The sequence below is a fragment of the Mustelus asterias genome, chromosome 7 (assembly GCF_964213995.1).
Source record: "Mustelus asterias chromosome 7, sMusAst1.hap1.1, whole genome shotgun sequence".
In the NCBI taxonomy this organism is placed as follows: domain Eukaryota; kingdom Metazoa; phylum Chordata; class Chondrichthyes; order Carcharhiniformes; family Triakidae; genus Mustelus; species Mustelus asterias.
In genome coordinates, this window is record NC_135807.1 from 70,802,256 (window position 1) to 70,819,413 (window position 17,158).

At 38.8% G+C, this 17,158-nt stretch overlaps 1 protein-coding gene across 5 annotated transcripts in view; it reads left to right on the top strand.

Annotated features, from left to right (window-relative positions):
• Positions 1-17,158, top strand: part of chd7 (chromodomain helicase DNA binding protein 7) — a 250,095-nt gene that overhangs the window by 168,277 nt on the left and 64,660 nt on the right. For all 5 annotated transcript variants that reach the window (XM_078216215.1, XM_078216216.1, XM_078216213.1 and 2 more), the window contains exons 13-16: positions 11,029-11,205; positions 11,432-11,575; positions 12,151-12,406; positions 15,542-15,752. In XM_078216215.1, the coding sequence (XP_078072341.1) occupies positions 11,029-11,205; positions 11,432-11,575; positions 12,151-12,406; positions 15,542-15,752 (788 nt within the window). The remainder of the gene's footprint in view (positions 1-11,028; positions 11,206-11,431; positions 11,576-12,150; positions 12,407-15,541; positions 15,753-17,158) is intronic.

Genomic DNA, 17,158 nt, shown 5'->3' on the forward strand with positions numbered 1-17,158 from the left:
GGAAAAAAGTTTTTTTTGATATAGATTCATGTTACTTTTTCTAATGTTTTATTGACGCTGAATTCTGGTTAATAAACTGTCATTTTTGGTAAATTTGTTTTAATTATGTCACAGCTGTCTGTCCCTTTGGTGTGGGAAAGGTAATTAATATTGGTAACCAAAAGGATCCATGTTACTGACAAAGCTAATGGGCATAAAATTTTCTCTTGCTCTTAATGATGAGTACAAATGAGGGGATTCATTTAATGCATTTGCATTCTTGCTCCATAGAAACCTCCAATTTTGTAATCTTTTCATCCTCCATGCTACAGCATCTAATGAAAGTTTTTTGGTCGGAATTTACTGAACTGCTGTTAGTCACTCTGTGTCACATGCTTCCTGAGCTCACCTTTTACAAGTTTTAAGTTATGTTCCACTTTCCTGGAGTTGTGATTTAAAAGTAGGATCACAGAATTGTAGCGGTGTAAAAAGATGCCATTTGGCCCATGTCCATTGTATGTGCACTGGCTGACCGAATGAGCAGCTCAGCGGACACCGTAATTCTACACATTTTCCTTCTTAGATAACAGTCCAATTACTTTTTGAATGCTTCAATTAAACCCACCTCCACCATACTCTCAGACAATGCATTCCAAACCCTAACCAGTTGCTGCATTTTTTTTAAAAAAAGTTCTTCTTCATGTCAGTTTTGCTTCTCCTAATTAATTTAAATCTGTGTGCCCTCATTCTTGATCCTTTCTAAAGTGGGAACAGTTTCTCCTTATCTATTTTGTCTATATCCCTCATGATTTTGAATACCTATAACAAGTTTCTCCTCAACCTTCCTTTCTTAAAATAAACTTTCGTAACGTCTCCAACTTGCCTTCATTACTGAAATTTCTCATCCATGGATCCATCCTCATGAGCATTTCCTGCACTCTTTCTAATGCCGTAACATCCTTCCTAAAGTGCGACACTCCTAACTGAACACAATATGAAGTCTAACTGATGACTTATACAAATTCAACATAATATTCCATATTAATAAACCCCAGGATACTGTATGCTTTATTACCTGTTCTTTCAACCTGTCCTCCCACATTCAATGATTTAGGCACATTTCCATCCAGACGCTCTGTTCCTGTACCCCCCTAGAGTTGTATTTGTTATTTTCTATCATCTCCATGTTCTTTCTATCAAAATGAATCATTTCACATTTCTCTGCATTGAACTTCATCTGACACTTCCATTCCACCTGCTTGTCTATGTCCCTTTTGAAGTTCTGCGCTATCTTCCTCACAGTTTGTAATGCTTCTAAACTTTGTTTCATCTGCTAACTTTGAAACTGTGCCCTGTTCACCAAGGTCTAGATCATTAATGTATATCAGGAAAAGCAAGGATTCCAACACTGATCCGCTGGGGAGCTCCATTGCAAACCTTCCTCCAGGCCGAAAAACACCCTTTGGGAGGTGATGGCCTAGTGGTATTATCGCTAGAATATTAATCCAGAAACTCAGCTAACGTTCTGGGGACCCGGGTTCAAATCCCACCCAAAAAAAATCTGGAATTAAGAATCTATTGATGACCATGAAACCATTGTCGATTGTTGGAAGAACCCATCTGGTTCACTAATGTCCTTTAGGGAAGGAAATCTGCCATCCTTACCTGGTCTGGCCTACATGTGACTCCAGAGCCATAGCAATGTGGCTGACTCTCAACTGCCAAGGGCAACTAGAGATGGACAATAAATGCTGGCCAGCCAGTGACACCCATGTCCCATGAATGAATTTTTAAAATTAACTATTGTCACTTAGCCACTTCCATACCCATGTTGCTACTGTCCCTTTTATTCCATGAGCTACAAATTTTCTCATCTGTTTGGCACTCTATCAATTGTCTTTTGGAAGTCCACATACATCACATCAACACCATTGCCCTCGACAACCCAGTATGTTACCTCTTCAAAAAACTCCAAGTTAATTCAGCATGAATATCCCTGAAGAAATCCATGCTGCCTTTCACTATCCATGTAACTATTAATTTGTGTCCTAAATTATAGTTTGTCGAAGTTTCCCCACCACTGAAGTTAAACTGATTGGCCTATAGTTGCTGGGTGTATCTTGCATCCTGTTTTGAACAAGGATGTAACTTTTGAAATTCTCCAGCCCTCCAGTACCACCCCTGAATCTAATGGAGACTGAAAAATTATGACCAGTCACTGCAATTTTCACTCACTTCCCTCCGTATCCTTGGATGCATCTCATCTCGTCCAGTGTCTTATCAACTTTAAGTACAGATTATCCAATTCTTCCTTTTCAATTTTAAATCCACCTACTATCTTAATTCACATCCTTTACCAGGACCTGGATAGTATCTTTCCTTCATAAAGGCATGTGCAATATAATTTAGTACCTCAGCTATGCCCTCTGCCCCATGTGTAAACCTCATTTTGGTCCCTAATCGGCCCTATTCCTCCTCCTACCACCCTTTTACTATTTATATGCCCACAGAGGACTAAAGGATTCTCTTTCTTGCTCGTTGCCAGTCTTCCTTACTCCGTCTTTTGCTTTTCTAATTTGCTTCTTCACCTCTTCTCTGAATCTTTTACATTCAGCTTGGTTTTTCAATTACACTTTCTATCTGACACCTGTCATAAACCCACATTTTCTTCTTTATCTTAATTTCTATCTCCTAAATCATCTGGATTTGTTTGCCCCACCTTTCTCTTCAAAGGGAATATTCTTTGACTGTGCCCGGATCATTATTTTTTAAGCGAACCCATTGATCAATTACTATCTCTCCTGCCAACCTTTGACTCCAATTTATTTGGCTCAAATCCGTTCTTACCCCATTGAAGTTGGCTTTTCCCCAGTTAATTTGTCTTGCTCTGGACTGGTCTTTGTCCTTATCCCACCTAAAAGGTATGATACAATGATGCCCTAAATATTCACCACCGACACTTGATTTACTCGGCCCACCTCATTTCCAACAACCAATTCTAGCAGTGCCGCATCCTTCATTGGACTGGAAGCATACTGCTGAAGAAAATTTTCCTGAACTAACTCGAGTGCTCTGAATTTACTCTTAATTCCGTAAGGTCCTCTGTAATTCATCTGTTTTTGAGGCTGAAGATTCTGCAACCTTTTTACTTTTGTTCACTCAGTTCTCTGAACTAACAATCAACCTCCTGGCTACTTCTCAGTTCAACATTGCCTCCAGGGCATGAATATTTCCATTTTCATTAACCAAACTGATTTTTAACAATGTCCATCTGATTAAGTGGGTGTTTTCGAAACATCAAGAGTGGGCATTTCCAAAAAAAAGCAAGTGCTGCTGTCATCCTACAATTCATAATGACAATTGTATTTCTCTCTCTCTTTGTTTTCAAATCAACTACTTCCTATATGATTCACAGAATTTTCCATGGTTTTGCATTTTTTAAAAGTGTACATATTCTGAGGAAACAACTCATTTTGTATTAAGCCATGTTTGCTGTTATTAAGTAGGTGCCTAATTGTTTCTACTAAAATATTCTCATCATTCTGAAAAATACTATTTCCAGATGAGAGAACTGAATATATAGGAATGATGAGGTTTGAAATTTTCTTACAATCCATTCAAGCTTCAACCAGGAAGTTTAAAAAAATTCTTGATTTCATTCATTTCCCTATCCTGCTGTTGGCCTTTGATTATATCATAGATATGTATTGTGTTTTTGCCTTTGTAGTTCTGAAACTTCCAATGTAATTTTGCAACCCCTTTTTAAAAAAGTATCTTCAGCTACTGTTCTACCATTTTTTTCTCACATTTTGCTTTAGACTTCTATCTGCTCATGCTTCAGAAGAAACTTTCCAGAGGAGTCATTTCAGTCAATTTGAACAGAACGTCACAATTTTGGCCAGAGCTTAATTTGTTTGATCCTGTTTTTCACCATCACTAATAGCACAATGTTTTTTTTACTGTGGGTGCCTTTTTTCTTGAAACATCAAAAGTGGGCATTTCCAAAAACAAAAGCAAGTTCTGCTGGCATCTTGCAGATGCTCAAGTTCACAATAACAGTTGTATTTCTGTCCCTTTTTCAAATAAACTACATTTTAAGTGATTCACAGAACTTTCCATGCTTTTGCAAATGGATTTTTGCATTCAGTACATTTTAAAATGATAAAAGTCTAACTGGATTTCAAAATATCAGATTATATTCTGGTATGAGGAATGAAATTAGTTATATGTATCATAATAAGCATTCCATATTTGCAGTGGAGCTCTTGTACTTAACAATGTAAGGGGGATTGATGCTGAGGGATAAAACATTTTCTGATTCGGGCACTCTTGTCCTTTCATGGTCTCCAAGGTCAGTGTTAGAGCAGTTAGATGGACCATTCAAATTCAACTGCACGAACTTGAATCCCTATCTTAGCTTTTCACCAAAGCCTTTACACCCTTCCCAAAGTGTGGTTAAGAATTGGCCATAATATTCCAGCTAAGATCTAACCAAGGGTTTACTGTAACTTCCTTGTTTTTATACATTAATTTTTTTCTATAAAGGATCCCACATGATTTTTTTTCCTTCCAAGATTTGTAAGTGCCCATCCTCAGTCTCTGTTTTTGCACTCCTTTTACAATTTAACAGTTTAGTTCATCTTGCTGCTTCTCATTCTCCTGCTAAAATTAAACATTTCACACCTCTGCATTAAATTATATCTACCACATGTCTGTCCATATCACCAGTCTGTCCTTCTGAAGTCTGTTACTATCCTGATCCCTATTTACTACATTTCCACGTTTGGTATCATCTGCAAAGTGTCTGGTACATAGTGTTAATGTGGATCGGAGTACACAGTACTGCCCACACAGTCATGTAAGAAGGCACATGACCTAGGGTCAGTGTGATGTTGGCCAGAGACATGTTAATACCTAATATGGTGATAGCATCATTCCTGTACCCATTACTGTATATTTGCATATAGTTGTAAGTAGTTAATAAAGACTTGATAACATACTGTTACGGATAGAGGAGGGGTTTCAGTTTACCTAACCCCGATTTTGCCCCTCACTACCTGTCTGTAAGCAAAGGTGTTTTGATTTTGATTTCCCCTTTATAAATGGTGATGTATTTCCCAACCCCTCAGCTTTGGTGTGATCCAATTTCTATTAATAACCCCAAGCAAACACAAGATAGAGTAAACTCAAAGGATTAAGTTTATTTGCACACACACAAACCTGAGAGTGGGATTCTAACGTAGTCTCCTTGTTACTCATACAATGAAAGAGAGGGGAATAACGAAAGGAAGATGAACAGGGCAAAGACGGCAGAATAAGCAATTATTGTTTCACATGAGTCCAGAATCAAAGTCCAATGGTGTATTCATTCCCAGAGCCTGGCAGGTTGAAAACTGATACTGCAAAATTAGCTTCTTCAGTAGAGTTGACTTCCATGATGGGATGGGTACGTAGAGATGAACTAATCTTGTAGGCAACAGTATAGAGGTTCAGAAGTTCTACTAGAAACAGTGTACATGTGAGCCAGACATTCTGTGCTGCTGCTCAGGACAGTATAACTTCTTCTCCCAGCAAATGGGATCATGCCAGTAGACTCCCACCTCTCCACTTTGGCTTTGACAAAGGATTGTATTTCCTTGTTTGTGTTCTTGATATTGTTAATGTTCCGACCACTAAGAATTTGAAAGGGGGTTTTGGGGCCCTTTGTCCTGGCAGACTTTCCTGCTCCAGTGACCAAGCCTGGCTTCTGAAGTGTAGTTGGCCTTTGTACAATTCTCTTTGAAATAAGTGTCTGGAGCCCACAGGGTCATTCGTGTCTCTTCAGAAATAATGAGGTGAAAGCTTCTTTGATATTGCCAGGAAGATCCTTATGTTTAGAAGTCACAGCCAGATATGGTTCGAGTAATTTAAAAATCTTTATCCAGTTTTTGTTTAAATTTGTGATAATGGTGAGATATGACCCCATTATAATACAGAAGTCAATGAAGACTTAGTTGACAGTGGTGTTCCATAATCAACACTACCCCATGTGCTGGAAGCTCTAGATCAAAAACACTCATTTTCACAAGTGCTGAAAGACTAAGGAAAAGGACATCTTCAAAAGATTCTGAACTGAAAGAAGCTCCCAACTGAAGCTATAGATGCTGATAAAAGTTGCCAGAAAAAGCTCCCGCGAAAAGCTTCTGGAAGCTAAGGGCAGAAGTTTTACTGCAGCAGAAGACTCCACACAATTGCCTGTGGAAGTCCACCTTCAACACAGAGTTCATTGCCTATAAGGGTGAGCTAAATGCTTTACACTCCCAGGCTGCAACCAGTCCTGAGAAGCCCTTTTACTATACAGTCAGAAGCATTGTTTGAACAAAACCTGCCACTAATCCTAATCGAGCCACAAAATGTGGCCTCTTGAGTGGAACAGAAAAAAAATACTCAACTTTTAGGAACCTCATGATCATCCAAATCCTTAAACAGCAAGCCTGTGGCTTATTCAAGCATCTTGCAACCCGCAACACTAGCTCACTGGTTAAATAAATCAAGTCAGCAAGCCATTTATTCATGCAGCCATTGTTGAAAATACTTATTCCTGAAGTAGCACATGGCTGCCGTTTTACAAAACCTGCCAAATCTAGCATGCGAGTAATCCATTGTTCAGCAGTAAACAACACCACCATCTTGGAAGCCTGTAAACTCTTAAAACTGTACCCAGACTTTTTAAAATTTTCGACATGGTCGTAATTCCGCTCTTTCAACTCCACTATGTCTCATCCAAAGCTCAGATGAGTCACAATGTTGGAGTCTTTGGAGAAACGGATTTCCAAGACAAAGCATTGATTCAGGTTTAAAAAAGAAATCAGAAGTGGGATAAGTGTAAACACTTCTTTACTCAGCAGGGCCAGTTGCAGACAACAACATTGCACGATATGATATCACTGAATCATCCACCAAATTTGGGATTTAAAAATTTTTAAACATTGATTTTCAATTTTCAACTCCAGCAAATATTGTAGAAAGAGCTAAATTCAATAAGAGAATCCAACTACCTGGGGAACCTGTCAATTCCTTCATAATCTCTACACGATGGCAGAAGGGTGTGAATGTGGAGATTTAAAGTCTGAGCTCAACTGTAACATAATCATGGTGGGTATTGCAGATGATTCACTGTCTGATTCCTAAAAGCTAAAGATGATACTCTAGACAAGGCAATCCAGCTAGTTAGACTGAGAGTTACATACACAATACAGGACAATCTGAAAGTGAGAGAATACAACCTGGGGCAGAAGCCAACCCTCAGACCAACTTATCAGGTCACAAAGATGCGGGGAAAATCCAAGTCAGGAAAAGCAATTCCCGAACTGTCCAGCAGAGCGACCTTGCCAGCACTGAGGTGTGATGTGCACTCGCTGAAGAGATCAGTGCCCTGCGAGTACAACAATGCTTCCACTGCAACAGGCAGGGACACTTTGGCAAAAAAGACAAAACCACGGAACTACGGATAACCCAAAGATAATCCGTGAGTACGAGACCAACAACCCAGAAGACACACCAGCCATGCTTCTTGGAGAGGTCAAAGGTTGTGGTCCTTCATTTTGGAATGCTGACCTCCTGGTAAATGGTCATCGAACAAATATAAATTAGATTCGGGTGCCAGTGTTACAGTCCTGTCAGAGAATTCAGGCAGATATTTCACCATTGATTTCGCCTCTTTGCAGAACAGTTTGTCCATTATCTTTATAGGTCCCGGAAAGTCCCTATTGATCAGACCAACCTACTGCCCATGAGATTATTATGATGCCCCATGTGGAAGCAGTGCCAGAGAATGATTAGCATTCTGAGAAGTCTCTATCTCCACCTGCAATGATGGTACATTGGTTGATACCTCAACCACTGCGCGCACACTACTACTCGCAGCCACAACCACATGAGATGCTGCAACCGGGTAGCAGGATCACCATATCACCATCAACAACAGCAAGCAGATGCATGCATGCCACTCAAATTTCTTCTCCTCACAGGAATACTCTCCTCCCACATAGCCAACATGAAAAAGCAACACCAAAGAGACACATCCTGTGCACTCCGTGAGAAACAATCAAGGTAGCAGCAACCATGCATTGACTTAACAGCCAAACCAATCAGGCATGGTTCAACATAATGCAATGAAAGAAAAGAATGAAAGCTTACCCAAATACCAGACCGACCTCCAAGCCAACAAGAACTAGAGCCAACAGAATGTGCCACTCTTATGACAGACTGGCAAACGAGATGGGCAAGACTTCCAGGCAGCCAGAACCTCTAACTTCAAGGACCTGAAGGCAGGGGGGGTGAGATGGGATTGGGAGAATGTTGCTAATGTTATTACTGTAATCGAAATAATGTTGGGGCTAGCATTACAGGTAATATTTGAAATCTTTGAGGATGTAACTTGTAGAGTTGACAGAGGAGAACCAGTGGATATGGTTTATTTAGACTTTCAGAAGGCTTTCAATAAGGTCTCACAGACTATGTAAAGTTAAAGCACATGGGATTGCAGGTAATGTCTTGAGATGGATAGAAAGCTGGTTAGCAGATAGGAAGGAAAGAGTTGGCACAAATGGGTCTTTTTCTGATTGGCAGTCAGTGACTTGTGGGGTTCTGCAGGGATCTGTGCTAGGACCCCAACTGCTCACATAATAATGATTTGGAAGAGGGAACTGAATGTATTATCTCCAAATTTGCAGATGATACAAAGTTGGGTGGGAGAGTGAGCTGTGGGGAGGATGCAGAGATGCTTCACATGATTTAGTCAGACTGTGTGTGTGTGGGCATGTGTGTGGCAGATGCATTATAATGTGGATAAATATGAGGGGTTATCCACTTTGGTAGCAATAATAGGAAGATAGATTATGACTTGAATGGGTGTAAATTAAGAGAGTTGGGTACTCAGTGAGACCTTGGTGTCCGTGTGCAGCAGTCGCTGAAAGTAAGCGCAAGGTACAGCAGACAGTAAAGAAGGCAAATAGTATGTTGGCCTTTATAGTGAGAGGATTTGAGTAAAGGAATAGGAATGTTTTGCTGCAATTGTATAGGGCACTGGTGAGGCCGCACCTGGAGTATTATGTGCAGTTTAGGTGTCCTTATCTGAGAAAGTATGCCCTTGCTATAGAGGAAGTACAGCAAAGGTTTACCAGACTCATCCCTGGGATGGCAGGTCTGTCATGAGGAGAGACTAAGTCGGTTAGGATTATATTCACTGGAGTTTAGAAGAATGATCATAGAATCATAGAAATCATAGAAACCCTACAGTGCGGAAGGAGGCCATTCGGCCCATCGAGTCTGCACCGACCACAATCCCACCCAGGCCCTACCCTCACATATTTACCCGCTAATCCCACTAACCTACGCATCTCAGGACTCTAAGGGGCAATTTTTAACCTGGCCAATCAACCTAACCCGCACATCTTTTGGATTGTGGGAGGAAACCGGAGCACCCGGAGGAAACCCACGCAGACACGAGGAGAATGTGCAAACTCCACACAGACAATGACCCGAGCCGGGAATCGAACCCTGGAGCTGTGAAGCAGCAGTGCTAACCACTGTGCTACCGTGCCGCCCGATCTATGAGAGTGGATCTCATAGAAACTTATAAAATTCTAACAGGGTTAGACAGGGTAGATTCAGAAAGAATGTTCCCAATGGTAGGAGATTCCAGAACTAGGGGGTCATAGTTTGAGGATAAGGGGTAAACCTTTTCGAACTGAGGCGAGGAGAGGTGGTGAATGTGTAGAATTCACTACCACAAAATGTAGTTGAGACCAAAACGTTGTCTGATTTCAAGAAGGAATTAGATATAGTTCTAGAGGCTAAAAGGATCAAAGGATATGGGGGAGGGGGGGGGGCGGGAGGGGGAATCAGGATATTGAATTCAATGATCAGCCATGATCAAAATGAATGGCAGACCACGTTCAAAGGGCTGAATGGCCTACTCCTGCTTCTAGTTTCTATGTAACACAATATCCATGGGATAAAGACTTGGGCAGAAGTGTACTAGAAAGATCTGTGTACACTGGGTTAATGTGAGACTAAGTACAATACTGCCCACATTGATGTATGACTTGCTGTTAACATATAGAAGACTATAAAGACTTCTTCAACAGACACATTTTGCCAAAAAACACCATTCCAACACTCCTGCTTTCAGTCCCTCAACCAATTTTGTGTCCAGACAGCCACTGGCCCTTTCATTCACAGACTTCCATGTTGATGTAGGATGATAGAATGGAAAGTTTGCATAAATGTGTGATTTTTAATAGATTACTGATAAATTCCTGTGAATTGGGGAATGAAGAACAGTCATAGTCCTACAGTAAAGTGGAGTTACAAGAAATACTGATAGTTGGAGAAAGATGTGCTGTTGCAAACCTGTCCATGTTTTGAAGTCATATTCTGTACTTAAATTTGTAATGCGAACAAAGAACAATACAGCACAGGAATAGGCCCTTCGGCCCTCCAAGCCCGCGCTGCTCCCTGGTCCAAACTAGACCATTCTATACCATATGTGAAAGTGTGTTCAGATTTATAATGGAAACTGCCTATATAAGCTGGTCACATTGTATTTACGCTCTTCTGCCAGTGGTGATGCTGGACATAGGAATTTATAATGGAAAATGTTGAGAGGAAGTTGATACAGATATAAGGTTTTATTTTTATATCACATTTACTGAGGAAAAATATTTTGAGTAGATTGTTGTGGCAGTGAGGCTGTCATTCCATCTTGCATATGCACCACCAAAGAACAAACTAATTGTCTTCTCATTCCTGTTCATGGGAACTTGCTGTGTGAAATTTGCAGCTGTATTTACTTCTATTAGGGTGACTGCTCTTTGCAGTAGTTGGGATTTTTGAGAAATGTTGATAGACACTACAGAAATGTAAGTTTTTCCTTTTAAAATATCTATAATGAGTAATGTATAAATGATGACTTTACCTTGATTTTATAAATGTACGAAAGCAGGAATTTTTGGCTGAAGTTTTCAAGTATAAAATGAAATTAATCTAACTTGTCCTATTCTAAAGGGCCATATCATTCAGGGAGCATACAAATTCCATGCCATCATCACCACATTTGAAATGATTTTAACTGATTGCCCAGAACTGCGCAATATTGCATGGCGTTGTGTGATAATTGATGAAGCCCACAGACTGAAGAACCGAAACTGCAAACTTTTGGAAGGACTAAAGTTAATGGATCTGGTAAGTTGTCTAATACCGAATGAAATGTGCATTGTTGATGAGTAACATTAGCATTTGTCAGAAATAAGTTAGGTACTCTCTGACATTTGTTAGATAGGCACAACATATATTACCACATAATGATTTCAAGCCCATACAGTTAACAGATGAGAGATTTGCCTCTTCACAATAGCTTCATGCTTTGCTAACTTTGAGATCAAATGGATTTTTTTCTTTGTTACTATAGGAACATAAGGTGCTGCTGACTGGAACACCATTACAGAACACTGTAGAAGAACTTTTCAGTTTGTTAAATTTCCTGGAACCCTCACGATTCCCCTCAGAGACCAACTTTCTGCAAGAGTTTGGTGATCTGAAAACTGAGGAACAGGTATATGATTCTTGTGAGTTATTGAGTAAACCCTCTACTTCGTGGAGGTTATTTACAATATAGACTGTAGTGCAAAGGGCTATGAGTTATTTTACTGGGATTAAAATGGAACAACTAATAAACATCTAATCGTACCATTTGTCTTTCATTAGTGAAAATACCGGTCTTAAATTTGACAAAATATGAGGTTTACATTTTAATTCCATGTAAACAGTGCTAAATTATGGTAATGCGTTACATGTAGAATTTATCTGTAACATTCAGCAAATTGTTTGCCTTTCCCGATTGTGCATTTATGCACACAACTCAGTACTTGACAGTACGTTCTTGGAGCTTTCTAGAAACAAATAATTGAATGTGCACCCAATGCATAGAATTTTAGAAAATGGATGTGTGAGTAAATTGAAGATTGCAACCTAATCTTAGCCCAAATGGCCTCTTCAAATGCCCTAAAGTTGCTTTTGTAATTATGGTATTGAACTCAAATTACAACCTTTTGATTCCATCAAAAGTATTTATTTCAAAGGCTGTTGTGTAGTATTCTGCACATTCAAGGGTTTGAATAACTGTTACAGGTACAAAAACTTCAAGCTATTTTGAAACCAATGATGTTAAGGCGCTTGAAGGAAGATGTAGAAAAAAATCTGGCTCCAAAAGAAGAAACTATCATTGAAGTGGAACTGACCAACATTCAAAAGAAATATTACCGTGCTATCTTGGAAAGAAATTTTGCCTTCCTCTCTAAGGGAGCTGGTCAAACCAATGTGCCCAACCTTCTGAACACTATGATGGAACTGAGAAAGTGCTGTAATCATCCATACTTAATTAATGGTAAACATTTTTTTACTGACCACTTTATGGACCGCTTCCGCTCTCTAATGCATCAATTGGTCAAATGTCATAATTGTTAAGGTACTTGTAAACGACACCATCTAAAATGCATCATCACAGAGGCACATCAGCAATGACCAGTTTTGATGATAAACTCGGAGGTTATTTCAAATTTATTAGTTGAATGGGTGGCAACATGAATTTATGTTACATTATGCTATAATATAAATACAATAGTACATCAAATAAAATCAAAAGCAAATTCAAGAGGTGGGTTCCTCCTTTCCCTATTCGGAGCAAAGCAACCACAGCAGCTGAATATTCCACCTTCAGGCAAACTGAACTTTCAGCTTATATTTATAGGCCACTCATATAGAGGTTTGCGTTAATGGTCCATGTAGACCTTGCACTGAGATTTGAAAAGGCCTAGAGCCAGAAACAATTTCAGAATTTGTATGCAGTCTTTTATATACACAGTTACCATTGATACTCTGAATATCAGCAGGGTGTTATAATTTCCATAGAGACTGATAACATTTTAAAATAAATTTGAGCTAGTTAATAGCTGCAAGGGTGACATGACAAGATCTCATTTTTAGACATTTACTTTAACAAAAGTTTAAGAGCACTATTGACTAAACACTATCTTTGTAGGCAACTTATACTTTAAACCACAGAATGAAATATGCTTATTTTTAGCAAAATCAAAAAAGTGCACTTCATCTGTATTAATTACGCTGTCCTTTAGACGTTCAATTCTCCCAAAATCTGTTCAAAATAATCCTTAGCTCTCAGGGGTTTACTTCTTTTCTTGGCCTATGGTAACATCTAACTCCAGACCTATCCTTCTCAAGAGTATTACTGGAGATAGATCCTCTAATGCAAGCAAGCCAAATTTTCCAGCTTTATTTTAAGTCTTCTCAAATTTGGTGTTTTCAGTAAGAGGTTGATCTTCCACCCACATTCTTGCGCTCTGAACCATATGACAATTTCAGCCTCTATGTTCTTGCTCTCTTTCTCTCTCCCTCCCTAACCTGTCTGTGATATCTGGTGATATTTTAAGAAGACATGTAACCCATGATGTATCACAATGGCTTCCTTATTGCCATGTCCATCTTGAAGCCAATCACTAGCAACGTGAGTCATATTGGCCTTGCATCCAAGTGGAGATGCTGGTTAGCTATCCTCAAGAGTCCAACTCTCTTTCATCTTGTAACTAAATGGACAGTTTAAAGCACAGCTGTTTACAACCTGATGGTCTCAATACTTTTCCTGGATGATGGAAATTCGTAGTCTATCCACTGTTAGTACACAGGTCACTGCCATTCTTTCCAAGTGTGAATGCCATGCAGCTTCTTTCCAGTAAAACGATCTGGGTTCCCTTTAATCTCTAACAATCAAACCACAAAAAATAGAAATTCTTTCTTCAGTTATGCAAACTGAATTGGCAAGCAACGTTCTCAGACTATTTTCTTTGTTAATTTAAATACTGATCCAAGGTATAAAAAGGATTTATTGCTATCAACCCAGACAAATTTTAAAACCTATAAATCACAATATTTCCACTTGTTCAGCAGCTCCCATTTTCACCCTTGCCTCATGTCCATTGCTGCTGGAATCCTTGGCCATGTTTCTGCAAATAAATCAAATCTTGAAGTTACAAACACCTTATTCACCTGGTTCCTGGCGTTGCCTTTTGCAAATCCTTGAAGTTGCTCAGAACTCTCTGGCTTCATCATGTTCTGCACAAGTAGCTCTCAGAAATTCCTCTTCATCTTTGGGGAATTGCACTGATTAACTGTACCCAATGCATAAGATGCAAAATCCCCATTCTCATACACACATCCCTCCATGGTCTTGACACACCTTTTACAATAAAAGCGGAAAATGTTGGGAAAACTCAGCAGATGAACATTCAACTGTGGAGAGACAAAGAGAGTTAATGTTTCAGGTTGATGACTTTTTATCAGAATCCTATGCAATGATTTTTTTCCTTGCTTTGTGCCCTATCCAATACCCTGTCAACTGACCTTCCTTCCCTTGCTTTAGTATTGCCAGGACATGCATTTGTTTTTGGCGTAATTTCCAGAACTCTGGTCAAACCTCTCAATTTCTCTGCTTCTCTTCTTGCCCTTCATTCATTTTTCTAATTTCCTTTAGAGCTCTCTGTCTGTTCCTTTCCTCTTCTGTAAAACACCTTGGGATGTTTTTCCACATTAATAGAGACAAAAAAATGTTAAAAGAATTCAAAAATCAGAATTCAACTTTTGAAATTCTGTAATGTTTTGAATCATTAACATTGATTTATGCGGTGTAAAACTAAGTCGGGTCACAAAAACCACCAGAGAAATTGACATAAGTAGCATGAAATTTTAGATTTAGTTCCTTCAGGAAAAAGGCTGTGGTATAAGTATATTAGCTCAATTGAATGTTGCAGAAATGTTAAAATGAATTGTGGATTACCCAGAATACATATAAAGATCCTATTATGTTTTGTACAAAAATCAATTTCACAGTATTTTGATCCTTGCGGTGATTTTAAGTGAACAACTGCTGTCGTCTTCATTTAATTGGCCATCTTGACATAATATCTTTAAATTGATATAACCTGCTATTGATTTGGAATCATTTTTGTGCTAAATATTTGAATGATCTGTAATTTGAGTTAACACAGCAAAGTAGGAATTTAGTGCTTAAATAATCAAATTGTTACACAGTTCAAAAAGTGATTTTGAATAAAACTCTGGAGAATTTTAGTTTATTATAGGTACTAAGGAACTGAATGCTTGTGTTGAGTTCAACAAACCATTTTTTTCAAAGGGAGATTGTTATAAGGACCTTTAAGGAGATGGAAGTTTTTTTTGTACATTCCTGGTCCATTGACATAATATTTTCATCCACAGATCTTTCTCTAGCTGTAAAAATTACTTGCGCTTAAACTAGCTGGAACTTTCAAATTACATCCAAAATAAGAGGGGAAAGAAGTAAAATGAACTTAAGTGCTGGCTGTGAGCCATGGTATTATTGCAATTATTTAAAGTTTTTGTGTTTGCTTTTTTGATATCTTAGAAAACAATAGACCTGGCAGAATTCAGACTTTGTGATGGACTCATTGTTCACTTTTGGCATGTGTAGGTGCTGAAGAGAAGATTTTGGAGGAGTTTAAAGAAACACACAATCCTGATACACCAGATTTTCAACTTCAGGCTATGATCCAAGCTGCTGGCAAGCTAGTGCTGATTGACAAGTTACTGCCAAAACTAAAGGCTGGTGGCCACAAGGTGCTTATATTTTCCCAGATGGTGCGCTGTTTGGATATTCTTGAGGACTACCTCATTCAGCGAAGGTGAGGCCAGCAATATTCTATAAATAAAAATTAATTCTGCAAAATAGCATAGTATACTACTGTTCCAATGAGCCAGTAGTTGGAGCAGAATAGTATTGATTTGTATTCAGATTTGTATTCTGTGTGAGGTCACTAAGAATACCAGATCTCAGCTAACCTGTTAAAGTCGTAAGGGATGTCAGGCAGTTGAAAACAAATATGCAAGCTAGATATGACTCCTTTTTAGCATTGCCAATTTTATAAATTAATGATCAGGTACCTTCACATGACTATCAGTCAATCTATCAACTGACTAAACCAGGTGTTAAGAGATGAGGGGGATGGAATTTTGGTGCTTTTCAAAGCAAGTAATGTCTCTTATGGGGAATGAGGTCTTTTCTGCTTTTGCTATCCATTACTTTCATATGCATTCCCAGGGCAGGCATTGTACTAGTGAGATACCTACTTTGTTCCAAAAATATGCCCTAGCTCAACACCTTTAGTATCAATTTTTGAAATCGCAGACAAAACATTTTTTTTCCTATTCGGTGGCATTACGGGAAATCACTAAAAAGACTTGAAAAAACTTAAAATATACAGAGCTATTAAAACAAAAGGTTCTGGGCTATCAACAGGATTTAATTTTCCATAGGCTAATATTTGCTCCAACCAAACTTGGTCCAGCAAGTTAACTTCATGATCTCTGAGGTGAGAGTGCCAATTTAGTGCAGGTTTGTCAATAGTTTTGAAACCATGAATTTTGGCTGCAACAAACAGAACCAATCTGAACTAAATTCAATTCGTTTGGGACTTTTATTCAAGTTTCAGAGAAGGTATTTATTAATACACAGGATTCCAGAGATGATAAAATTAACTGTGACTACCTTATCTTTATGCTATGAGGGCATTTAAGAATAAAGTACATAGTATGGGACTGAAGTCCCATATTAGCCATACCATGTTGGACCATGCTGGCATGGCAGGTTCCTTTCCCTGAATGACATGGATAACCCTGTTGGGTTTTTTAAATGATAATCTGATGACTCTCTCGAGCAGTTTTTGGCAGTTAGTCCATGAATTATTGATTTCAGTTTCACAGCTTGACATGGGGTTTGAACATGTCACTTACAGGTTACTAGTCCAGTATATAGCCAGTGCTAGCTTATCCTCTTGTGGTATCACTTTGAGGAATTGGGTGGTAGGATGTTTTGGAACACCTCTAGAACCTTTAATTTCTATATCCACCCTATTTGCAAAATAATTTGCCCTTCTACAAATCAAATTAAATAAATTGTTAGAATACTCCATATTTTGGCCAAAGTTTCTCCCACACATATTTGCACAGCAATGCCCCTCCGTGGTTTCCCAATTTTGGCTAGGCTATTATAGTGTATCATGGAAAGGTCTACCTCTGGCTTGTCATGGAT